The sequence below is a fragment of the Sphaerodactylus townsendi genome, linkage group LG02 (genome assembly GCF_021028975.2).
Source record: "Sphaerodactylus townsendi isolate TG3544 linkage group LG02, MPM_Stown_v2.3, whole genome shotgun sequence".
Lineage (NCBI taxonomy): Eukaryota > Metazoa > Chordata > Lepidosauria > Squamata > Sphaerodactylidae > Sphaerodactylus > Sphaerodactylus townsendi.
In genome coordinates this window covers 36,621,889-36,648,316 of record NC_059426.1, presented here as the reverse complement: position 1 = coordinate 36,648,316, position 26,428 = coordinate 36,621,889, and the positions used below count along the sequence as shown (strand labels likewise).

The 26,428-nt window shown below is 43.4% G+C and overlaps 1 protein-coding gene across 4 annotated transcripts in view; it reads right to left on the bottom strand.

Annotated features, from left to right (window-relative positions):
• RBMS1 (RNA binding motif single stranded interacting protein 1) overlaps positions 1 to 26,428 on the bottom strand; it is a 180,146-nt gene that overhangs the window by 105,404 nt on the left and 48,314 nt on the right. Inside the window, exon 1 of one of the 4 annotated variants that reach the window (XM_048484130.1) lies at positions 6,714 to 7,480. The exons of 2 other annotated variants lie outside the window; for them this stretch is intronic. In XM_048484130.1, coding sequence (XP_048340087.1) covers positions 6,714 to 6,977 — 264 coding nt within the window. In that variant the 5' untranslated portion in view covers positions 6,978 to 7,480. Of the gene's footprint in view, positions 1 to 6,713; positions 7,481 to 26,428 lie in introns of those variants that run through there. One more of the 4 variants, XM_048484128.1, reaches the window with a different exon arrangement.

Sequence of the window (26,428 nt, the reverse complement as noted above, 5' to 3'; positions counted from 1 at the left end):
ATGAAGTAGATGACTGGGCAATAATGCCTGAGGATTGGTTGTTAGCTTATTTTTCCTCATTTTGTCTGACAATACATCTGTCTGTTCACTAAATAAGGTTTTGCCTTTGAATGAAAGTTCATCAATCCTGGTTTTGGTATTTGGGTGTAGCAGGACCAAAGCAGAAGCCTTGGCCCTAATGGCAGCATTTGCCTTATGGTGGGGTTGCTGCTTTCCAAGTTGGACCCTTTACAAACAAGTCTTTTGTCCTCTGGCATATTGTCAATACATGGAGACAAGCAGTCCCATAAAAACATTTGGTAACATCCCATTAGGGCCATGAAGTTAGAGACCCTCAGGCCCAGAGCTCTGCATGACAATCTTTTCTCCCAGACCATCCAGCTTTCTCTCTTCCTTGTTAAATGCAAAGTGCCTCCTTTATAGCCTGAAAGCAGCACTTCTGCCACAGTGGAATTGGAGACAGGATGGTGGAAGAGAAATTCAGAACCTTGATCGTTGATTTTGTAGAGGTCCTCTACCTTCTTGGTACAAGCCTGCTGGAAGATGACGTGGCCCACATGGTCTCAGTGATATCGCTGATACCATGAACTAAAGGCAAGGCTGCAGAGTCAGTATCTGGACCATACAGAACACCTGTAATAGGACTGGCTGACCTAGGACCAGTCCGGTCATAAGGTACCCCCAAGGCCTTTGCCATACAGATCTATTGTTCTGAACTTTCAAATCATCAGTTGGGGAAACAGGAGAAGGATCCCCTACAGCATTCACAAGGGAGGATTGGGATGTACAGTCTGACTCTCTAACAAACTAGATATCAGACAGATCCTCATGTTCAGGTGAAAAATGAGATGTGGAAAGCTTGACTACAGTAAACAAAGCCTATTTCCTAGAAGCTCTGGGTTGTGGAGGATAATGGGGGGGGGGTATATGCATTCCAGAACAACAGTCCCAAGGAGATTGCCACAGTGCACCTTGAATAAAAGTTCTGGTGAATTGAAGAAACTGCACAAGATCTTTCCGTGCACAGGTATTACAGACCTCAGATTCCATCAGAGAAGTGTGATGAAGACAATCTCCTCCTAGACGGTGAAGAATGTCTGGGGTGATTGAAATGATGTGTCCTGGAGTAATGCACCAATGGGCATCTGCCAAAGGTAGACACTGAAGCCCAAGTAGGCCCAGTAAGAATGTGTGGTTCCAGTGTTGGAGACTGATTCTGAACAGATTGATGCTCAGCACTGAGGGGAGAGTCCCAAGTTTCAAGGTGAAGACTGGCATTGAGGAGATGTTGTTTCCTGGCGTCAAGGAGATACTGTTTCTCATCATCAAGGAGGTGTTGATCGATGCTGAGGAGATGTATCTCGGTGTCAAGTGGATGGAGACGAATGGCACCGAAGAAAGGAAACAGGAGGGATCAATGGAGGAGGCATCTGACGTCAAGGCAACACTGAGATGGTAGCAGTCTATTTCTGGTGCAAGGGATTCTGGTGTCATGATCGATGGTGCCTCCACGTTCTTAAAACTTTTTCCAGACATTTTTTGTGAGGGTTTGGAAGAATCTCTTTCAACCACTGTCAACACTGAAGTGGACTGGGGCGATTTGAGGGAATGGAAGACACAGAAAGTGCATAAAAACTCTTAGGGTTTTTTTTAGACAGTGGGTCAAAGACTTTAAGAGATTTTTTTCCCACAGTGAGGCCTTAAGGCACAAAGCCCTTTCTGGCCTGGCCTTAGAAATTAGCAGGCAAAAAGCCTGGTAAGTTTCCACAACATGATCCTCACCCAAACAGAAGAGGAACTCACCATGTTCGCTGCTTTGTGCTATCTTGGTATTATATTTATGACATATTTAAAGAGAGCCATCCCCTCGAAATTCCTCTCCATAGCAATGAAAATGGTAACCAATAAGAACGTCCTCACTTTACAATTGCAGAGTGAGAACTGAGAGAAAAGAGCATTCCCTGCCTCCATCAAGTGACTGTTTTGGCGGGAAAATCTCAGCTCAAGACAGAGGAAGGAGAGCACTCCTCAAGAGCTTACAACTTTCTAGAACTGTGGTGGCGAACCTTTGGCACTCCAGGTGTTATGGACTACAATTCCCATCAGCCCCTGCCAGCATGGCCAATTGGCCATGTTGGCAGGGGCTGATGGGAATTGTAGTCCATAACATCTGGAGTGCCAAAGGTTTGCCACCACTGTTCTAGAAGCTTGGTAATCTAATTCCACATTACAGCCTTTCCCTGTGCAGTTTTCATGCGGGACTGCAATAATGACATGACAATGAGCCTTCAGCTGTTTTCAAGGTAGCACTGAAAGCCACACTTTTATATTTCCAGATTCTGCAATTCAGGTTCACAGTTTAGTATTGGTACTCATGATATCTGTCATCTCAGAAAACCAAGTGGCCGTGGTGGTTTGGAGTGCTTTTGCCCAGCTTTGGCTGCTACACCAGCTGGGTCCGTTCCTAGGTCAGTCAGATCTAGCAACAATGATCAATGCCTTGGCTTCATCTAGATAGGACTACTGCAATGAAGTCTACTTGGGACTACCCTTGAAGAGCGTTTGGAAACGGCAGCCAGTGCCAGCTCTCAGGAGTGTATGACCCCCCCCCCATCTTACAGCAATTACAACAGCTACTAATCAACCAATTTTGGTTTTTAATGTATTCTACTATCAATGGTTTAAGCTGCCTTGAACACCATAAAGAGCAGTGACTAATAAATGTTTTAAATAAATAAATTCATATGCAACCTGTGCACCTGAATCAGTTGAGAAGCGACTTTCAGCATTCACATGAAAAGATTCCACATGGAACACAGCATTTGCCTTGCTTGCAAGGACACTCTTAGGCCCCTTCCGCACACGCAAAAGAATGCGTTTTCAAACCACTTTCACAACTGTTTGCAAGTGGATTTTGCTATTCCGCACAGCTTTAAAGAGCACTGAAAGCAGTTTGAAAGTGCATTATTCTGTATGTGCAGAATGAGCCTATATTTGCTTTTTTAGATGTATATCCAACATTTTTTCCTGGCAGAAGCATACTAGCATTGTACAAGGGTTGTAACCAAACAGCTTTTACAATGGTGGAAAAGGGAGAAATAAGGGTGGTCCCCCTTTGAGCACCAAAAGGTTATGCTGGGGATCATAAAACCTGCGCAGGCAAATTCTATATAGAACAGCTTATAAAAATGAGGGAAACTGACTGAACAACAACAAACATCCAATCCATGGTGTCAGCCTCACAGAAACAGTTCTGATCTAGTCCCAAAATAAGCAGTAAAGCAACAGTACCAACAGATAGTAGAGTTGTCTCAAATGTATCCTTGATGGAAGAAAACTGTAATGAGATTCTAATGCAGCCCTCATAACAGGCAAAATGCCCATGTTATTTTAAATAACTCTTGGAATGAATTAAAGAACTTTCAAAGACACATCACTAAGGTTCTTTGGAAAATTACTAGTCAAGTATGAAAGCCAACTGTAAAAAAGGCAAAAGATGCACATATCTCAATTGTATTTGAACCTGCTGTGTCACCACTATCCTTCACAGTGTCTAAATTAACTAGGACCCAAGAAAAGTACTTCAGCATGCTGTCTTCTATCCTTGATGCTGGAAAATCCTGTTTAACAGATGACTTATAAGATCACTACTCACCACAGCACTCTAAGAGTATAAGAAAAGACTAGGCAACGCCTACTTCTTTGAAGGGGGGAGGGAGGTTGCTGACTGGCAGAGAAATGGAAAAGCATAGTGTTCATTCAGAGTATTGTAAAAACACATTCCTTAGTAACATGAAGTTATTTAAGTAACAATATGTGCTTGCACATATGGAAAGCACATGGGCATATTTGCAAACACAGAATTACAGAGGAATCCCTTTCCACTGAAACTGTTAGAACGTGTCTTTCCTTTGGCTGGCACACTGCGTTCAAATTGTCAACCACTATAATCTATGACATCCCCACCACAATCTTCAGTGTAAAAACACTAAGAATGCATCTGAAAACACTCCTTCAAACTGTACGCAACAGTCTTTGTTTACCATGTTTTAGAAACCGAATTAACTTTCTTTACAGTTTTGACTTCGCATTTATTTTACAACCTAAAAAAGTTTCTTGCAAACAAATATTTTTTAATCCTTGGAAAGAATGCAACCTGGAAATTGGCAACGTCAACAAGTGTCCGTACATATGCCTTCTCTGTTGTGGCCCCCATGTTTTGGGATTGACTTCCTGAGGAGGTCAGGAAGGCTCCTATTCTCCTGTATTATTCAAGAAGCCTTTTCTACACAGGCAATAGGGCAACACTATTCAAAAGCTGCCACAAAGTTAGTTGGACCAATTACTGGGAACTGTGGTCTGTATTCGTGTATATATGTTGCTGTTGGAAAGACCCAACTGTGTAATCCTGCATCATCTATGTGTCATGTTAACACTTACGCTTCAGTTCTATTTTGTAGACTTTTGGTTCGTTCTACAATCCAAATTTTATTTCACTGTTTATTGAATGTCCCATCTCGTCGACTGTCTTGTCTCACTCTGTATAATCTACGTGAAGTCGCAGTAAGAAAGATGAACTATACATAATTTAAATAAATAGTATAGCAAAAAGGGGGATTATTTCTTTTTAAATGTACTTTTCAACTTTTAAAAACTCAAAAGGCTAGCAAAGAACAAAATCCTGAAAACCATGTTACAGTTGCGGGGGGGGGGGGGGGACTACAGTGTGCGCATAAAATGAGTGTTTTTTTTGTATTTGCCAAGATAACTAATGAAATGTTTTATTCTGCAAGTCATTAAAGTCAAAAATAAGATCATAAGAAGCACTTTGCGGGAACAAGGGTCTTCGTTTGCCCCAATTAAAGTCAACAGAACAGAAGCTTTACAGAGACGAGAATGCAGGCACACTCAACTGCCCCCCTTGTGTGGGAAGTGTTTCACCAAAGAATGGCTTGACGCCAATAAAGGGAACCTTTGGTACCCAGAGTCTTAGGACCACATAATGACCACACATTCATTTTTTCCTCTCCCCCCATTGAAAGAGAAGTCTGTTTGTTTTTCTGATTCAGTCAGCCTTTTTAGCTCTTTGAATTCAAGGAGTGCACTGTGAAAAGAAGTGCATCTTATCGGTATGTTCCAGGCCAGCAGGCCGACTCGCATCCGCATGCAAAACAGACAGCCCTTCCAGTAAAAGGCTCGCCCTCGGTGCTTCATCCTTTTTCATCATCAGCACCCCGCGGTGCTCCTGGCAAAAATCAACGCACGAGACTCGAAAAAGGTACCTGGCTTAATTAACTACCTTTTCCAGGTTCCAGAGTATTTGTTTACATACAATTCATAGAACAGTGCTATCCTAACTGTTCCAGGAACCGGGCCAGTCCTCCCCCCTTCCAAGAGAGGGGGGAGGGCAATTAAGGGAATAAATTCATTCAAAATCCTGAAACTTGCAAAAAAAAAATAGGAGAAATTGTCATTTTAACAGAAGCATTCCCCTGTCTGTAACAAATTGGGGAAAAAAACCTTGTGTATCGTGCGGATATTAGAACTACTATTTTGACAGGGTTGATGAGATCACATTCCTGTCAATGGTTCATCACAGTCACAGGTTCTCTCATACACAATAAAGAAAAATTCTAAGTTCTCCCAACTGATTCATCTTGATAGCCAACTTTTTTTAAAAATTGCCTATAGAGAAGGGTGCGCATTATTTTTTTCAATGAACAAAACCAAATCTTGTAACAAAATAAATTTATGGGACAGGCAAAAGTCTCACAGGGAACAAGGGTTACTTATTTTGTAATATGCAGTTCTGAAGGCAAAAGTAATCGTTTCTGCAAGCAAACAGTCAACAATACTAAGTAAAACCATTCCAGGAAAAAGGCCTACTCAGTCCCTGTTCTCGGTATAATTAAATCAGGCTGAGACAACAGAATCATCAGATTTATTAGAATCATACTTTCTTTGCAGACTGTCGCAGAGGGAAGGGCAACAGAGAGAAGAAATAAAGTTACATAGCAAAACATTTAATGCCGATTATTCCTTTGTACCTATAGTACAACTTTGAGAGGAGAGCGCTGCAAAAGGAACAGGACTCTCCTAAACCAGGGGGTAATTTATCCAAAACTAATTTCAATTTAAAATGAAAATAATAATAATAATGTTTCTCCCGGTGCACAGACCAAAGCCAGAGACAAACATTTTTTAAAAAAACCGTGTTAAATGTTGTTTAGGAGGTGTCCCCTCCCTCCTGGCTGTCTCGATGGGAACGGAAACAGGCCTAAAGTTTCGCTTTCCAACGCACGTCGCAAACTCAAGTAAGCATTAAAAAAAAAAGATAGGAAAAAAAAACTTGTTGCACAGCCCGTCAACGGACAAACTACCCCACTGCAGATCTGCTCGGGTAAAGTGACCCAAGGTACAAACGTCCCGCCCGATCCACTACAGAAGGGCGCAAGGCGTTCTTTCCTCTTGGGGGGGGGGGGGGGCAAGCGAGCGCCACCACCCAAGAGTAAGAAGTCACTTTTTGTAGTTGTCTACAAGACCCCCGGGAAAAAAGTTCGCCGACTCCTCCAGAGCAAGCCTCGGCGAGCGCCACAATCCCCACCCCTCTCCTCTCCCCGAGACCTCCCTCCTCCCTCTTCCCGCTCCCCCTCCCTCCCACCCACCCACCCACCCACCCGCAACACATTGCAGCTTTCTTCGGGCTTTCTTACCTGCTTCCGATAAGGCGCCCTGCTGCCGCCCGCAGAGTTGCTGCTGCCGCTGCTGGGGAAAATCATCGCCCAGCCGAAGCCCGCGCTTCCTCTCCGGACGGGAAGCGGCAACTTCGCAGGCAACTTGGCCGGAGCGCGATTCGGGGAGGCGGCCGCTGGGACGCGCCTCTCCCTCCCCGGCTGCTGAGGCTGGGCTCCCCTCCTGCCGCTGGCTGGCGCGACGCCGCCTCCGCCTCCGCCCGGTCCCTTGGCTGGGTCTCTCATGCAATGCAATGCAATGCGTCTGCCCTCCTCCTTCTGCTGCTGCTGCGGCGGCGGCGGCTGCTGCCCGGGATCGCCCAAGCCGGGCTGAGCGCAGCCGACCCCTCTGCAAAAAGTCACTTCATTGATCTGGCGCGTCCTGCTTTGCAGGGGCGGCCACTTTCCGCGGCAGAGCCGAGCCCACCTCCTAGCAGCCTCAACCACCGCCCAGCGAAAAGGAGCGAGGCAGGCAGACAGACAGAGAGGCCAAAGGGGGGAGCAGCCCCGCGCGGGCACCGTACCGCCTCCCCGCCGCCCGACTGAAGGGAGGCTGTCGCGTCTCGAACACTCGGCGCCGCTCGCTCGCGCCCCCGGGGTGGCTGCGGCTCTCCGAAGCGAGGGGTTCTGCGGCTGCAGCGGACGTGGGCCGCTCCTGTCCCCCCCTCCCCGTCCCGGCGAATGGTTGCTTCTGCCTCCTGCATACCGCGCATTCCTCGGGGCAGCCAGGCACTCAGGCAGAGGCGCTCCGGTTGCGCCAGCGGCGGCAGCACTGAGCTCTGGAGGGGAGGCAGGAGTAGTGTATTAGGAAGTGCGGGGTGGGTGGAGGGGCTCAGCAAGGCTTTTTTTTCTCCCGCCTGGCATTTTTGGGGAGAGAGTTTAGGAAAGAAACACTTTTCAGGCTGCTGTACAACAGGGCTGTCGGAAGACGGCGTCACTCCCCTCCCTGCATTGTCAGACATGGCGAGGGACGCTGGAGAGCGAAGAAGGGGCAACCCTCTAGGGCACCTCTGCGCACGGCACGATTTCACACACCTAACCTAACGGGGTTGGGGTTACGCGGGAAGGGGGTCAGCAGTCTACTCCCTCCACCATTAGGGCCAAGCAACCGCTGGAAACGTGCAACAGCCCAGCGCTCCGAGTTTGCAAAACGGGCGCTCCCGGGCGCATTGCGCGTCAGAGGGCAAAAGGGGGGGGGGGGCTGCAAGCCTCCCTGGCGGCGGGAGGGCGCATCTGCGTGCGGAGAAACTCTTGACAAGACCCTTGTGCCAAAAGTCTTATGATCGCCCGTAATACGATGCCGCCACCCAGGCGTTGCGAAAGCGCCACTACAGCGCCAAACCGCGCTCTTCGACAAGTAAATAGGGCCTTCCCGAACTAGACACACACACACAGACAAAAGTTGACCTAATTTCGATTTATTCCTCGCCAGCCTGTGAGGCTCAAGATGACCAATCCCAAACGGGACATTCCAGAAAAACAAGACGAACGACGGCACTTAAAATCACACGCTAATACTATTTTTTTCATATATTTTTTGTTGCCAATTTGCTTTTGTTATATATAAATATATGACAGATGAAGCGTAGTTTGAAACACAGTTGGGAAGGCGTGAGGGAAACTGCGTGCGATCCTGCAAAACTTGTTAGGGAGTAGGTTATGTGGATTGGGACAATTTATTTACTTCGTTCATAGGCTGTCACACTCTAATGGTGACCTGAAATGACTTGCATTGTTCTTCTCTCTTCTGTTTTATTCTCACAACAAATCCCAGGTGGAAGGTTAAGCTGAAAATGTGTGATTAGCCCAAAGTCACCCAGCAAGCTTCCATGATAGAGTAGGGCTTTGGACCCCTATCTTGGCCCCAGTCCGACAATCTGACGACTACACTGCCGAGTCTTCTAATTTTACAGACTTCTATACTGTCATCAATCTTGGTGCTTATATGCTTTGACCTGCCCAGGCCAGGGTTCAGAGTACCAGATTCCAGAGACCTTGCGTACTCTGCGGGGCACGGTGTTATTTGGTTTGGGTGTGGGTAGCATGGACAGGGGAGCAGAGGAAATCTTTGTACAGGTTCCCCATCTGGCTCTTAGAACAGCTATCTATGTAACTGAACCATGACAACTAACAGTAAATAAATAAAAGAACAGTGCCAAAAAATTGACTTGCAGTTATTTGCCAAGTTAAACATGACCTTTGAATGATGGTGCTCCACAAAAACACACTCAGAAAGATCAGAATTTTACTACAGCTTTGCACATGAGGGTCTGATTTAGTAGAACTTTTCACTTGGAACACAAGGAGCTGGGCTGGATCAGACTAGTGGTCCGTCCTGTTCTACACAGTGGCCAACTGGTTTCCCTGGAGGGCCAAAGAACAGAGGACAAAGGCTGAACCGTCCTCTGATACTGTCTCCTAGGACTGTATTTCAGAGGTTCACTGCATCTCTAGTTGGAAGTTTTCTTTAATCATAACAAGTAATAGCCATTGATGGACATCTCCATTAATCTATCTAGCCTGGGTCTGCTGGCAGTGAATGCTACACTTTAATTACTTAAGTAACATAGTTTTTCTGTCGTGGACCTACTTCCTGACAACCTCATTGGGTGCCCCTTGGAATTATAGGAGGTTTTTTCCCCTCTATCCATTTCCTCTACCCCATTCATAATTTTATAAACTGAAAAAGAAAAGGCAAACATTTTGCTGCTCAGTCCTAAACGTTGCATTGTGAACTTAAAACACAAAAGTAAAAGCAGACAAGGAATAGTGTTATTTGGCTCTCAAAGTTCCTTAGTTTTTTCCCCTATGCTGTATTCAGATTTTTTTTAAAAAAATACAAGCATTCTCTCTCTCTCTCTCTCTCTCTCTCTCTCTCTCTCTCTCTCTCTATATATATATATATATATATATATACACACACACACACACACACACACACACATACACACAATGTAGGTATTTTAAATCACTAATCACTATGGTACTATGTACCAATTATAGGAACTACAGGATTAAGAAAAATTCTGAAAGGAGGTACTCTACCCTGTATTATTATGGAATTCTGGGATGTTATTTTTTTCATCTTTAAACAATTCTTCATTTTCTACAAAACTTATTAGAACCCACCTGCAAATCTGTGATGAGAAAAGACATAGTCTTCAGTTATTCAATTAATTTATCATGTGGTTCTGTTTAATATTGAAATATTATTCATGGTTTATTGATTTGCTGTTTATTGCTGATGTTGATGATGTTATGACTATTGTTATATGTTTTGTATTATTATATTGTTGTGCACTGCCCTGAGCCCTTCAGGGGAGGGTGGTACAGAAATCAAAAATTCCACTCCATAATATGCCCAAGATCTGACAGTGACTTTTTGCACAGTACGGTGATCTGTGGAATGACCATTCTGTATGTGCAACAGTTCAAGAGAGAATAACCTTAGGAGTTATTCAGCATAATTTTACTTTCATTCATCTTTTCCCCACTTATGAGAAGTCAGCCCTGTTTGCTAATACGGCTGTTATTAATCCTGCTAAAAGTTTCATCGACACCTTTGGAAAATGCATAGAAATGCAGATACTGAGAAAATCCGTATATAGAGAAATTTATATTTACCTGGAAGCAAGTCCCACTGAATTCAGCAGAGCTTTTCCAAAATAAGTCCGCCATTAAGTTTCAATCCTAGCCATGCTTTCCTGAGCCATGGAGAAAGGTAGGTTATAAAAATTTTATTAAAGACTAACTGAAGTTAGGGTTATATTGAAGTTCATATGACTCTCTGTGATTAAGCAAATGCATAGGAGAACTATACACTTAAGAAAAAAACATCCTGTGGTACACTTTTTGGCTGGTAAACTTGCTTTTCGATCTGCAGATATCCATTCAATTCCTAATATTATTACTTGATGTAGCTAGCTGTAGTCTCTGAGAAATATACCCTACTTTTAGTAACCTCAGAGCCTACAAAGATGCATGTGCAGTCCAACATGAATAGTTTAGCAGCTATTAGTTATTAGCTATATGAATAGTTTAGCAGCTATTCAGTGTATGAGATGATATCCTTGATCTGAGATTGCAAATGCCTTAACAGTCCAGGTGCTCGGGAGCAATAGCCGCAGAAGGCCATTGCTTTCACATCCTACATGTGAGCTCCCAAAGGCACCTGGTGGGCCACTGCGAGTAGCAGAGAGCTGGACTAGATGGACTTTGGTCTGATCCAGCTGGCTTGTTCTTATGTTCTTATATACATCTGGAACGAGTGCCACTAATAGAGACAACAGTTAGGGTGTGGTTATTAATACATAACTGCCTTCTTAAAAATATGAGAGATTTTAATGAAACAAAACAAGTTGCAAGGAGGGAGCTGCTTTGCAGATGTTCATTTGTGTGAGAATCAAAAGCATCTGAATGAGGAAAAAATGCAAGACTGTAGTAATGATCATGTTTCACTAAATGAGACCGAAGAAAATGTCTGGAACATGGGAGACTGTAACATGTAGTATCTGGTAAGGCACAACAATGGAAAAACAAGTCAAAAATGTTATAGAAACAGTTCTTGGTTTATCCTACATTCTTACCAAGCAACGAAACAAACAATTAGAGGGGAAGGCTTTTATGAACTAGCAATAAAATTAAAAAGGAATATTGTTCATGGAAACAAAGATGCCCGCCTTCTCCCAGCAGGAGATGAAAAAGCTAATTCCATAAGACCATGACCCAACAAATCAAGGTGAACCATTTAAACAATGTATTGAAAAACAAATCCACTCATTTATAATTTCATGGAACAGTAAAATCACACTGCGGTCTCTTTCATGTCTGTCTTCTGCTCAAAAAAACCAATCTTCCATTCTATAAATCACAATTTTGAGACAAAACAGGCATACAGAAGATTTCATATTCCATCTTTGTTTTCTATCCTGCTTATCTAAATCATACCCTTTAATGCCATTACTTTCGGCTGGTTGGGCTTCATGTATGCAAGGAAACTCCAATAAGCTATAATCTCTGCGTAAATGGGAGGAAAGGTTAGATGAAATGAGGGGTTGACATTAAGGGTGTCCACTCCACTTCAATTTGAGACTGTTTGAGTGAGCAAATATTAGAGTGAAGCCGAGATCAACAATGCATACAATATTATAGAAGAGCTATGAACTATGTATTAGTGAACTGACGGGGTTCCCAATGCATGATGTACTATAGGCCAACACTCACTGCTTGGATAAATATTCTTTGAATTGATACACAAGCAAATGTGTCATCTACTTTCTTAATGATCAAGAACACTGTGTAACCACGGTTTCATTGATAATGTATTTACTGCTTTTCAACACAAGTGTTTCTGCAGCAAGTGTTCTTAGTTTCGCTTACATGAAAAAAGATGAAATAAATTAAAACATCAATGTTATCTGAAGACCAAACAAGAGCACTTCCAATGAGCCAGGTAGGACCCTTCCTCAGCTGGCCTCAGTAATGACCACGTTTGGGGTTCCTTGTACTGAACCTTTTCATTACATCTTATTTTAATATTGTTGCTTTTTTATTGTTATTGTTGTAATGCTCCTGCAAGCACCATCGTTATGGGTGTTATTTTCAGTTGTTTTATATTTGTTTTTCAGATGCTGGGAAAGGATTGGCTGGTCAGTTCTGTTGTCCATGCGACCTGCTTGTGGACATTCTTGAGGCATCCCACTTCTGGCCTCTGTTGGGAAAAGGATGCTGGACTTGAGGGATTGTGGTCTGATCCAACAGGGTTACAATTCCTTTGCAAGAGATAATTCCACACCCAAACGTTTCATTTGTTAAAAGCAACGTTCCTGTTCTTTGACTTATATCCTGGGACCCCAGGCAGCCCAATCCAGGGGGGCAGGAAGGTTCACGGCATACAGTGTAACAGTCTTTGATGAATGGGGAGGCACAGAAAAGACGAGAAAAAACAGAAACTCAGAAAAAGTCTCAAACTAACTGTTGTTTTACAATGGGCTACATATGGGGTTTTGTTTGTTGTTGGCATGAGTTTCTGAAAGCTGAAGGGGGCGTTCCCAGACTGAAAGCCCCTGGAAACTGACTAAAATCGGCTCTGCCCCCAGGAACTTCCCTGGAACGCCCCCAATAGTGCCGGGGCAGGTTCCTGAAGTGCGGAAGCGCTGGTGTTAGTGCCTGGTGCTAGTGCAATCCGCAGCTCTTCCCCCTCCCCACGTGGACGGCACTGTAAATATGAAATATTAAGATATGACAATTTACCTCCGACCTGAGAAAGATAATTATACTGAAAAACTGGGTAATTATCATTAGGAAGAAACACCTCATCTTGGCATTGGGAAGCAGCTGAAGAATTTCAAAACGTTGGGTGAGCATATCCTTAAGCCAACCCTGAACAAGCTTCAGCCTTGAACTCTTAAACATCCTTTCTTTCGTGATGTCAGGAATATGTTTGAACATGTATGTTTCTATCAAAAGCCCTAACGGTGACAGCCAAGAAAGATTATGATGCAAAATCCAGAGGCTGCAACAAGATATCCAGGTGCAACTGATCGGCAAATATTAAAAACAGTGTAACAGCATTGGTTTTGTTTGGTTATCTTTGGTGCGGCATCAAAATACATCTGAGGATGGAGGAGCACTCAACGTAAAAGTTATCTCTTGGTTGCTATCTGTTTTCTCTTACAGTGCTTCCAAAATATTGAGAGAAAAACCTATGGCTTTGTGCTACTCGTCAGCGAAAGGCTTTTAAACGACTCAATTAATTGTGGCCACAATCCAGAAAGCTTCTTAGGCACATCTGCAAGCTTGTACACACCTAATAAAACTTACAGCGTTATCAACAGTTTTTTCTCACTGCATTCACAACTCCAGATTTTCATAATCGCATTATAAAGAAATTACATGGCCAACAAACATCTGAAGGCAGCTCCATATTTGCTAAAGTAAAGGACAAGCCAGCCTTTTGCTGAATCACTGGCCGTTTCCGCACGGCCACGCTGGGGGGTGCGTCGGTGTATACAACGCCGACACACACACCCCGGGACCGTTCACACAAATAGTCCCGGTAGGGGCAGGGAAGACGGTGCAGCGGTGCGCCGTCGCCTGATCGACGTACCTACCCTGCGACCTTCCGGCGCGTCGCCCAGGCCAGGGGACACGCCCCCTGCCCTGCACGACAGCTCTAGAGTTGCAGGGCAGGGGGCGTGTCCCCAGGCCTGGGCGATGCACCGGAAGGTCGCAGGGAAGGTGCGTCAATCGGGAAGGGGGGGATGGCGCCTTCCAGCCGCTGCCTCCAGAAAACCTCGCTGGGGAGCGAGGTTTGGAAACAGCGGCTTCACGCCGCTGGGGGGGGAGTGAGGGCGGCGCGGCTGCAATGCAGCTGCACCTTTATCGCGAACAGACTCCTAGGGAAACTGGCAGTTTTGCCATCCCAGGGTGCTGTAAAGTGGCCCGCAATCTTGGAAGAGGGCCCCCTGTATGATTTAAGGCAGGGCTTTACCCAAGAACAGCCCTGCTGGATCAGATCAGTAGTCTATCTAGCCCAGTATCCTGTCTCACACAAGTGTCCAGCCAGTTACTCTGGAGGGCTTTACAACAGGGCATAGAGGCCAAGGTCTTCCCTGATGTTGCCTCCTGGCCTTAGGTTCAACCATCTTTAAGACCTCTAAAGCAATTACTCCATTACAGGCCATTCTATTATCTGCACTACAGATTAAAATTAAAATTCATCATTATTTCCTGCAGCTTGCCATTATTTGAAAAGAATAGGGATTGGCAGATAATTCTTATCAATGATACATGTTGCACCCACACGTAATTGAGAAAAGACACACCAAAGTCATATTACTACAAACTTGTTTATGGCCGTTTCCGCACGGCCAAAAGCAGCGACGCGATGACGTCGCAAATTGCGACGCATCCCAAAAAAAGCGTTCACACAGACAGGCGGAGCTGCGGGCGTCCGCAGCCCCGCAGAAATGTGACGGTTGCGCGACGTGGAAGCGCTCGCGGAAGCGGCGCTCTGCGCGATAAGCTGCGCCTGGGCGCACTGGCGGCCCTGCAGGCCTCAGACAGCCATTTTACCCGACAGCTCCGTGGCGGCTGTTCGCGACTGCAAAAGGGCGGCCAGACAAGGTCGTCACATAGGGGAAAAAGAGTTGGTTTAAAGCCGTTTTCCCTGAATACTCTGCCTTCGGGCTACCGGGTTTAAGCGTTCTTAGCCACACGGGCGCTGACTAGCGACCTTCCGCGGCTAGAACGCTCCCCAAGCTCTGACGCCAAAATTCTTTTTCCGTTGAAGGCGGGACGACCGCCGTTGTAATATTCCGTCTGGTGGGCAAGGAAGCGGGCCAAACTTGTTTATGTTTGTAGGATGGATGTGCCCAAAGTCTTTAAGAGGCCTATCTATCAGCACTCGATCCCTTCCAGTCCGGCTTTCGTGCTGGGCATGGGGCAGAGACCGTCCTTGTCGCTATCACAGATACGCTCCGCATGCAGCTGGACCAAAGCAGATCGGCGCTGCTAGTATTGCTCGATCTTACTGCAGTGTTTGATGTGGTCAACCACGACCTTTTGACCCACCACCTGGCTGCTTCCAGGGTGCGGAGCACTGTCCTTCAGTGGATTGCCTTGTTTCTCCAGGATAGGGGTCAGCAGGTGTGGTGTGGGGACCAGGCCTCCCAAAGACACCCGCTTCAATGTGGGGTGCCACAGGGGGCCTTGTTATCCCCGCTCTTATTTAATATCTACATGCGACCCCTTGCTCAGTTGGTGCAGGGCTTTGGGCTGGGTTGTCACCAATATACTGATGATACCCAGCTCATTCTGTTGATGGGGGGGGGGGGCGGCCTCTGCCTCTGAAGCTCTACAGCATTGTTTGGAGTCGGTTGCTGGTTGGTTGAGGCAAAGCAGGTTAAAACTCAATCCATCGAAGACGGAGGTCCTTTGGCTGGGCCGTGGTGAGAGGCCTAGGGATTTTCAGCCACTGGTTTTGGAAGGGGTCACGTTGGCCCCAGCATCCCTGGCCTGTAGCCTGAGGGTCCGCCTGGATTCCTCCCTTTCTATGGAGGGCCAGAGGGCCCATGTTACCCAGGTAGCTTTTTTTTCATCTTCGCCAGGTCCGGCGGCTGGCCCCCTACCTCTCCCAGGCTGACCTGGCCATTGTGATCCATGAGACAGTCACCTCGATGTTGGACTACTGTAACTCTCTCTATGCAGGCCTTCCCTTGAGACTGACCCCGAAGTTGAAGATGGTCCAGAATGCAGCGGCTCAGCTTCTTGCGGGGGGTACTTATCAAGATCATGTTACCCCCATGCTGCGCCATCTGCACTGGCTTACGATGGAATTCAGGATCGTCTTCAAGGTGCTGGTATTAACCTTCAAGGCCCTTCGTGGCTCGGGGCCCTCATACCTGCGGGACTGTCTTACCCCATATGTCCCGAATAGGCTGCTGCGTTCTGCAATCGGCGGAGTTGCTGGAAGTCCCCGGCCCTTCAATGATGCAGCTGGCCCCTGCCTGGTGGAATGCTCTTCCTCCAGCTGTCCAGGCCACCTCGCGGGGACCTTAGCGAAGTTCCGCGAGGGCCTGTGTAAGAACCGAAGCTGTTTCCACCGAGACTTTTTTTGGTGAGAGCTGGCCACAATGGATTAGCTGCCCCCTGCTGTGGAGACCCCCCTGCCATTGTTTTGTCATCTCTGGCAGTACCCCCGCTGGTTTCATCTTTGGGTGCTGCCAGCCCCTCCCAGCCTTAAGGCCGGCCTTAAGACCGGGTGCCACCAATATGGGTAGTCTGTTATTATTGGAATTGATGCTGCATATTGAACTTCAAATGTTTTTAGATGTTTAAGTAATTTATTGGTTTTTATTGTATTGTGAACCGCCTAGAGCCCTTTGGGGATGAGGCGGTCTACAAAATCAGATAGATAGATAGATAGATAGATAGATAGATAGATAGATAGATAGATAGATAGATAGATAGATAGATAGATAGATAGATAGATAGATAGATAGATAGATAGATAGATAGATAGATAGATAGATAGACAGATAGACAGATAGACAGATAGACAGATAGACAAGCTCTACTGAATAAAACAGGGTTTACTTCTGAGTAAACGGTGTTTAGGATTACTCCCAGAACAATTCTAAATTCATTCTCAATGGGCACAATGAATTTTCTAAGGTAAGAAAAAGTTAAGGTAGGAAAAAGCTTAGAAAGTTTCATCTTCTACAAGCAATTGCATTCAGATCAGAAACCCTTTCCTATTTATACCACACTATCAGCAACAAATGTCCTTCCTGTATTTTAATTCACAAAGAAATGGTCCTGAATTCCAGCAGCATTGTATTTGTTTGGCAAGTGTCACATAAGGATTTGACAACTGTGAATACTGTCAGACTCTGTGCAGATTTTCTCAGTTCTCACAGACATCTGTCAATTGACCCTTTTCCTGACCTGGAAATGCCTTGGCAATGTTCAGTCTTCTGAGCAGACTGACAAAACTTGCAGAGGTTCCATAATATGGATAATGTGCTTCAGCTCTAGTCTGGGATGTCAAAGCAACTCTACTAGACCCAGTTAACTGCTATTTCCAGGAAAAGAACAGGAAAGTGCAATTCCGATTAATCTTCTGTTGCCAGAGAAAATAGTGATGGCCACAGGCATGGGCAACTTTAACAGGGTATTAGACAGTTTCCTATAAGTCTATTAGGGGCTACTAAACATGGTGACGAAAGGGAACTGCCACACTTAAAAGACGTGAACCTCTGAATGTCAGTGCTAAGACAACACAGGGGAAAGTCTCAGCCTCTCTGCCTGTTGTTGGACCTCCACAGAAACTGATTAGCCAGCGTGTGAGATACGATGCTGGACTAAATGGATCACTGGTCTGGTCCAGCAGGGCTCTTCATTTTCTTATGAAAAGAAAATGATTCCATTGAAACTTGTAGAGTGTCACTCAAATACAATGATGCAACTTCTGGGCAAAAGTTATAACGTGCCCTTAGAACACCAGCAATTCTCTCTCACACACACATGCCCTCAGAACACCAGCAATTCTCTCATCCCCAGCTTCCCACGGCTTGCAGCCACTTGCCTGACAACTCTAGATGGGGATGTAGTAGGGAAGGGAACTGGATGAGGCGGAGAGCCCAATCCAAAGGGTTCTGGGAGTGGCAGGGGCATCTATGCAAGCAAAGATGGCAAACAGCTCTGTGGCGCCCAAATGCTGAAGGGTCCACTGCTCAGAAGCTGACGGCATAGGAGAGCACATCGGCACAACAGGAGACAGGCTGAGGGTGTTCCCAGGGGTGGAACTGACTTTAGTCGGCTTCCACTGGGGTTTCAGCCCAGGTACACACTCCTCCCTGGCCGTAGCTGTATGCCACCAGAAAGTGTGGCATAAATCCTTTTATCCAATTTTTTTTTCAGGTGACTGAGGTTTTGTTTTGTTTTGTGGACTTCCCATGCTATCTGAAACCCGTTTGGAGGTGGTGTGGCTGCCTGGCTGCCATGCACTCTGCATTGGGCTGTGAGGGGGAAAGTTGTCTGGATCCAACCAGTTCAGAAATACTTCAAGATTATAAGCTCCCAGCAAACAATTCAAAACAGAATATAAAATAAATTCCCTTAAGGTTCACAAACCTCCTTTTACTGTCCTGCTACCGTGTTTCCCCAAAAATAAGACAGTGTCTTATATTAATTTTTGCTCCCAAAGATGTGCTATGTCTTATTTTCAGCGGATGTCTTATTTTTCTGCTCCCCAACTGCATGCTCTGGTGTTCTGTTCGACGGGCATTCTTCCAAACAAAAACTTTGCTACGTCTTACTTTCGGGGGATGCTTTATATTTAGCACTTCAGCAAAACCTCTACTACGTCTTATTCTCAGGGGATGTCTTATGTTCGGGGAAACAGGGTACCTATGGCTGTAACAAACTTATACACACAAAAGTTCAGCAGGTAATGCTTTTTGTGAAATGATAATGCTGGTAGTCAGTATGAAATTCATTTTTCAGGGGGGAAAACTGCATCATAATTCCCACCTGCCAACCCCCCAGATACATCCAAATCAATTGTAACATTTATTTTAACAAGCAAGTATGAGAATCATACTGGGTGAAGGTTCCATTTTAAGTTTGAAGACATGATGCATAACATTTGTACTGAAGGTAGGATGAAACTGACTTAGGCACTGCTCTTAAAATACATGACGCAGAGCTTGTTTCCTGTAGCAATTTTTCATTGATGTCATTGTAAACGTATTTCAAAATTTAGTGGAATCCAGTGACTAAAACACAGGGAGGAAATTCAACCATGTACAATTTGGTGTAATTTTAAAGGACATTTGGTGTAATTTTAAAGGACAAAGATATGCATCCTGCAGAATGTATTGATTGCAAGGAAAAAATACCTCTTTAAAATGGTTACTTCTCACAGCTTTCATCATAAAAACATACTTGGAGATCAACTCTCCTGCTTCCAATGCAACTGAAGTCATGGGGTGCATGTTGAGGTTTTCATTCTTAAATACACACACAGAGTTCTATTGCGCTTACAACCGGATTGAGTATGAATGCACATATCAGTCATCCAGAACTGCTGCTGTACATCTTCATTTGCAGCAATTCTATGCAATCCTCATCTAAATCCATGGAGGTTTCCTATTAGCAGGTCGTGAACGATTGCTCTTTGTCCATCAAAAATGGTAACAACTTCTTAAAAGTTCATTAATAAAACAATGATCAATAAGAAGCTATGCCTCGACAGATCAATGTCCATATTTCTTTTCTATGGCTCAAGACAGAAAGAGTATTTACTTCTGTTCTATTTCAACAATGTGAAGTTTACACCATTGCAACATCTGCAGATAAGTGAATCCCTAGTTATGTCTTTTGTCTTTCATGCAAAACCCACATGAGGGATTACAAGCTGGTTGTCAAAACTTAAAACTAGTAATAGTTTACTTTATTCTTGGTGTCTTTATACTTTATTCTTGGTGTCTTTAAGGTGCAACTCTGCTTTGCAGTGCACTGTTAGTAATTTGATATCAGTAGAGTGCCGAAAATAAGGGCGGGGGGGGGGGGGGGGAACCTATGCAATCTGGAGCTGCTTTATAATAAACAATTTAAGTATTGGAGTAAGTGTGGTGGCATACAATTATAGTGTGTATCAAGTTGAATTTTACCGGCAAGTTCATACAGCCTGCCATATGCAAATAGATAATTCATACAAACTTTCGAAATGGGGCAGAAAGCAGAGAAGAGTTTGTACTCCGAAAAGTGGAACGACACACTGGCTCACCACATGCTTACTCTCAAATCTGCATTTATCAATATGACATGAACACAGGGGTCTGTATTTTTAAGATGGCATCGGGAAATGAGTTGCCCATTCTTCTATAGGAAAAGGGGGAAGGCCGCTTATCGTCCCAGGGTTTGCTTCATCTCTAGCTGGATGAGGAAGAGAATCAATACGCAGACACAACCTTTCTGCCTACTGAACATGCCGTGCCAATGTTTTCCCTACACTGGCTTTCCCAGGCAAATGAAGGGTTTGGTCTCCCATTTGCCTTAAATGTATAATTCCTCTTTAGAAGTTCATCAAGGCTATAAACACACGTGAGAGCAAGTTTAACTGGCATCAATGAGATGTACCTCCAAACAGCAACTGCTTTCTTCTTTTCCGTTGTTTGTCCTCACAACCACACTAACAAGTTATATTAGCCCCAGGGTCATTCAGTCAGCTTCATGGCTGAGTGGGATTTGAAAACAGGGTTCCCCACCCTTGTAGTGCTGACTACAGGAACTACACAAAGGACTAAGCTGCATATCCTCCTTCATGCTGTTTTTTCTACCTGAAATGTTCCAGGGATGCTCTGTTGATTCCAATGGGGTAAAAACATACAGTTCTTGTATGGTTGACAATGCAGTCCTCAACAAATTCACATCTTCAAACTCCAATGAAGTCAATAAAGTTAGAAGAGAGTAACTCTTAGCATTAGATGGTTAGTTTCAATTAACTTTTGCCAATAGACTTAACACGTCCCTCACTTTGCCCAGATTGGAGCCCAGTTTTCCATGCATAAACTGTGAATTAATGGGAGAATGAGGGGGAGTCTTTCTAAATTTAAACTGCAAAGATCATCTGCATTGCCTACTGGCTATATGCTGTAATTTTTGGTGAAGTACTTCACAAGGACATTATTACTAGGCAATCTGCTAATGAGATATCAGTACAACTCTTTATGTACTGGTACTACCATGGTTTAAAATTGTTATTAATATGTAAAAGCAATTTAACAAGCAAATTACAAAGATTACAAATATAAATAGGTACATTTATCAAATGAACTTCCAATTTCATCTGCCTCCAATATTAATTCAAAAGAATTATATGTCTTTGTCTCTATTAACAAAAACAGGATTATATCCCTAAAAACATTGCTGATAAATTGCTAAACATACTTTTCTCTATTAAGTCTTAATTTTAAAATAAATTAGACTTCAAAACCAATAATCATAAGTTCAATTTTTTCTTTTTATATCTAAATAGTCTATCATAGGCTTCCAATCACCCCAAAATTTGTTCAGATCCCCTTCTTTGAGCAACAAAGTAAGCTTAGCCATTTCTGCTAATTCTAATATCTTCCCCCACAATTCTTCAATTATACGAATAGCCAGAGTTTTTCTGTTTTGCGCACATATTTTCTTTCTGCTGTATATAAAAACAAAGATCCAGGTTTGCTTTTCAAAGTTACATCCATTCGCCCCAACAAAAAGGCCTCAGGTCACATTTGTACATCTTTAAAAACTTTTAGATGGTTGAATGTGCTATTCTCCTGAATTCTCTAGCCTTGTCACACCATAGATTACAGAATGTCCCTTCGTGTTGCTTTCATTTCCATCCTTTTATTTGAGACATTTTTATATATTGTTGCTAATTTATCTGAGGTCATATACTAACTATACATCATTTTATAAAAAAACTTTCAGATTAGAACTTAATATGTAGTTCTTCATCTATCTATCTATCTATCTATCTATCTATCTATCTATCTATCTATCTATCTATCTATCTATCTATCTATCTATCTATCTATCTATCTATCTATCTATCTATCTATCTATCTATCTATCTATCTATCTATCTATCTATCTATCTATCTATCTATCTATCTATCTATCTATCTATCTATCTATCGAGAGAGAGAGAGAGAGAGAGAGAGAGAGAGAGAGATAGTTTGATTACACGCTTTCCCATTGTTCCAATTGAATGTTTTATCCAAAAGTAATAGCTTATTTTATCATACACTCCTTTACTTACTTCCCGTTCTTAACAATATTTATACATTTTAGCAATGACATGTTCATCATCTGTACACAATCCAACCTCAAATTCAACCTTGAATTCCACACAAGCACAATGATTTCATAGAGCTTGTGCTTGGTAGAGTATCCTCTGCATGTCTTCACTGCACAGCTCCTAAACTAGATAGCTGCCCTGACCTGGATGGCCCACGTTAGTCTGATCTCATCAGATCTCAAAAGATAAGCAGGGTCTGCCCTGCCTAGTACTTGGTTGGGAGACCACCAATGAAGTCCAGGGTCACTATGCAGAGGAAGGCAAAATATCTCAGTTAGGCTCCTGCCTTGAAAAGCCTGCTGGGTTGCCACAAATCAGCTGTGACTGGACGCCCCCTTACACACAAAAAATAGATAGCTATTTTGATGAGTAGGGGCTTTGTGCTTTCAGCATCTGTGTAAACTTGTAGAAGTCACTAGGTGTTGGGGTTGCCAAACTCCAAGTCACGCCTGGAGATCTCCTGCTTATTACAATTGATTTCCAGATGACCATGATCTGTCCCACGGAGAAAATGGCTGCTTTGGAGGGTGGTTTCTATGGCGTCATATCCAGTGGTGGGATTCAGCAGGTTTGCACCACTTTGGCAGAACCGGTTGCTAAAATGGTGCTTGTAAAAAACCAGTTGTTAAATTATTTGAATCCCACCACTGATTATATCCTGCTGAGGTCTCTCCCCCTCCCAAGCTTGTCCTACCCAGGTTCCGCCCACAAAATCGCCAGGAATGTCCCAACCTAGAACAGCCAACTTCGATTGGTTGTTTTTTCCCCTCCAGGATGAAACTGCAATGATGGGGGGAGGGGGTTTCTGTTGAACAGCTATGAAAAGAAGAGTACATATTACTATTAAAACGTAAATACTGTATATATTAAATAATGCTGTTAACTCAACTATGTATACGGTAGTTGTTGAAATAACATTTTTTAATGATGAGTCAGGCACTGAAGAACTGTTTTGGCAAAGAAAAGGTGTTTGAAGGAAAAAGGTGAGACGAATAATTAAAATATGCAATGAACATGGTTGTTATTTTGCAATTAAGAGATATGCCCTGAACTGTATAAAATGCTCTTAATTTGTAAGCCATATATTATTAGCTAAATTCAGGCACAGTTTTTGAACTCAGGTATTTTCAAGGTAGAAGAATGTAAATTTTCCTGCTTAAAAAGCAAACATATTAATTTTGACTATAATACTCTTTCAATATTTATGTGGGTTCCTCATTTTTTCCAGTTTATGCGAGTGTTAAATTTTTCAAGCATGGCTCCAATTGTGGATGGTAACTTCAGAGTCATACTTTCCAAGTTATTCAGAAACAGCTTAGCAGTCCCATATGAATTCTATTTATTCACAGATACAGCAAAGAATGTGACAATTTTGGCCATTTTCTTAAGACTTCAACATTTAGTTTATTTGCTACAAAACATTTTGCTTTCCATTACAATATTCCAATACAAAACTACATTTCCACAAGAAACCATGAAAAATAATAAGCCTGTAAGCAATTATTACCAGAAAGTACTTTAAAAATAGCTTCATCACTTTTCTCTTAGGCTCTCTCATTGCTCACCAAGACAGGAAATTACCACGGAGAGCCCCAATTTCCTGCCTCTGAGGAACTGCGAAGTGTGAAACAATGCCTCCACATAGTGAGATTCTAGGAATTTTTATTAGTCTCTATGGTAAAGACCATAGAGACTAGGGGAGATAAAGAAAGTAAAGTGTCATCAGAGGTGACAACACACCCTTTCTAAACTTTACTCTCCCAGGTAATGCAGTATTGGAACAGATCAATACCACTGTAAAATATAAATAGCATAAAATCAGATCAGCCTACAGTCACCAGACACATTCTATTGTAACTAAAAGACAGCAAGAACATTATTCTGGAAGTAACCCCTACTGGATAAATGGAGCTTATGTCTGAGTAGACCCGCTAAGGTTTGCTCCTTTAGAATAGTGATGTTAACAGTGCTACTCCAATAAAATATGTACATAGAAATCTAACTAAAATCTAGTGTGCTGGAAAAAGGCATTTTTTTAAAAAAAAAATACATTGAGATTGCAATACTATAGTTTGGATGTATCTCTGTCCTCAAATCAGCACAGCAGAAAGAGATTAACTTTTATCAGGATTTTTTAAAAAGGTATGTTTAGCTGTCGACTGAAGAGAAATTGGAAAGAAGTTTAAAACATACAAACGCTAAGGTTTAAAAATAGTGACACTGATTAAGTATTTCCATAGTGAACCATTTATAAGAAATTACCTCAGCAGGGTGCACATGTTCAGTTTTATAATCACATACTCCCATACTCCTATGGTATTATATTCCAAACAAGTCTGCACATTAAGCTGAATTTCACTCTTTCCAAGAAGCAACAGTTGTCCCAGATTGAACACAGCTGTAAAAGGGTATGGCATTATTTGGACATTGAGCTACAAAGTGGAGAAGGTTTCAACAGCAGCAGATTCGAAGGTTGCTTTTGCTGAAATAGGGCTTTTTTTAAAAAAGATGGGAAATATGTATTCTTGAGTGGGCTACAGGAAAATACATTGCCTTCACAAACAAATGATACCATTTGTCATAAAATGTTTGCATACCGTTTTCCAAGTGACTATCAGCTTCTAAACAGAAATAATAATGCATTGTTTCTGTCACTTCTTGCTTTTCTGTGCCTTTCAGTACTGAAATCATGGGTTTGGTCCTCCCTCCACTGAGCTTAAGATCTTGAGTATGTAGAAATGCACCTTGGCAGGGAGAGCGGGGTCTTTACAGAGGAAATACTGCCAACTTCTGACACAGGATGTAATTGAGACCACAAGAGAGAGACACTGCATTTTAACTATACTGGGGGAGGGGGGAATATCCTCCCAACCTCTGGTTATTTAATGGCTTCAATGAAAACATCACACCAAACTTACTACAATGTGAGAATTAAGGAAATAGTCTGTGCAGTATCTATTATCATAAACTTTTTTTTTTTACCCATATCCCCCCTCCACTGGACTGTGGATCAGTTCTTTTGGGCCCCATTTAAAATCTGCTTCAGTCACCTTGCTTCCCGGAGAGGCCAGTCTTGCTGATATCCTCTGCTTAACTCTGAGCCTGAGGGAAGGAGCTTCCTTATTTAGAGCATTATTCTTTCAATTAAAAAAATACTGCAAAATCAAGTGCCTGGTAAACACACTACTATGAAGCAAAAACAAAACAGAGAATAAAATAACCCTTAAAGCATATTCAGATGACTGCATTCTTGTACCATGCAGTCATTCATGCTCTTTAGCATCTGCTTTCTGCTTCTTCATTGTGTGCCACATGTCAGAATTTGCTTTTTACTAATCATTTATTGTCAGGATAAGGAAATCAGACCTTTTTACCTTCCTTTAAACAGCTTGTGAATGATTGATAGTATTCAGTAATGAAGATATCTTCAGTGAAAGTGGTTAATTTATTTTATTTATAAATGTACCTAGTTGCTGACATTCAGTTAGAACACTGGACTTAGATATCCAGAAGTCCACAGGTATTCAACCTGTCTTCAGTTGTGATTGACAGTATCCTCCCATACTGTTCAGCCTGCCAGTTAAAATCTGCCTCTCAAGACCTGACTTCTGTGCCCCAGGTTCAGACTTGAGGCAGGTGGCAACTAGAGACAGAGTATTGTCTGTGGTGGCACCTTGCCTTTGGAACAAGCTCCCCCTTCAGGCTCACTTGGAGCCCACTTTACTGTCTTGTAAGTGCCAGGGCAAAACTTATCTTTTTTGCCCAGACGTTTAATTAAACATTTTATCTTTCCAGATGTTTTATGGTCTGTGAAGAAAGGCGGGAGGTGCACTGGCGTGCGTGGCAGCCTGTGCCTGCGTGCATTTGTTTCCCGCCCAAGGACTGGCGCAGCGGCTGCATCCTTGCCACAGCCCCACCCAGGAATGCCCCACCCCCAGAATGCCTGGCCACATCCCCGTCGTGCCCCGCCCAGCCTCATTGGTGCTACGCCACAGTTTGACTCCCACCACCACGGGAACCTGTTACTAAAATTTTTGGATCCCACCACTGGTTGGAAGCCTGTTTTATGGAGAGTAGTATTATGTTGTTTTTATATTCCAGCATTTTAATTGTGAGCCACCTTGAGCAGGGCTCTGAAGAGGCAGTGTAAACATATTCCAAGTAAATAAATAAGTTGGTATCAGCCCATTTCCTGTTGCCCTAGTCATCTGCTTATGCCACAGGATTCAGGGAAGGAGAATATCTCAATGTTGGGTTTTAGAGATAGAAGAAAGAGTACAAGAGGGTTTTTACTGTGCCCTTTTTGTTCTCTATGGATTTTAAAAAAACAAGGTAATGAGAC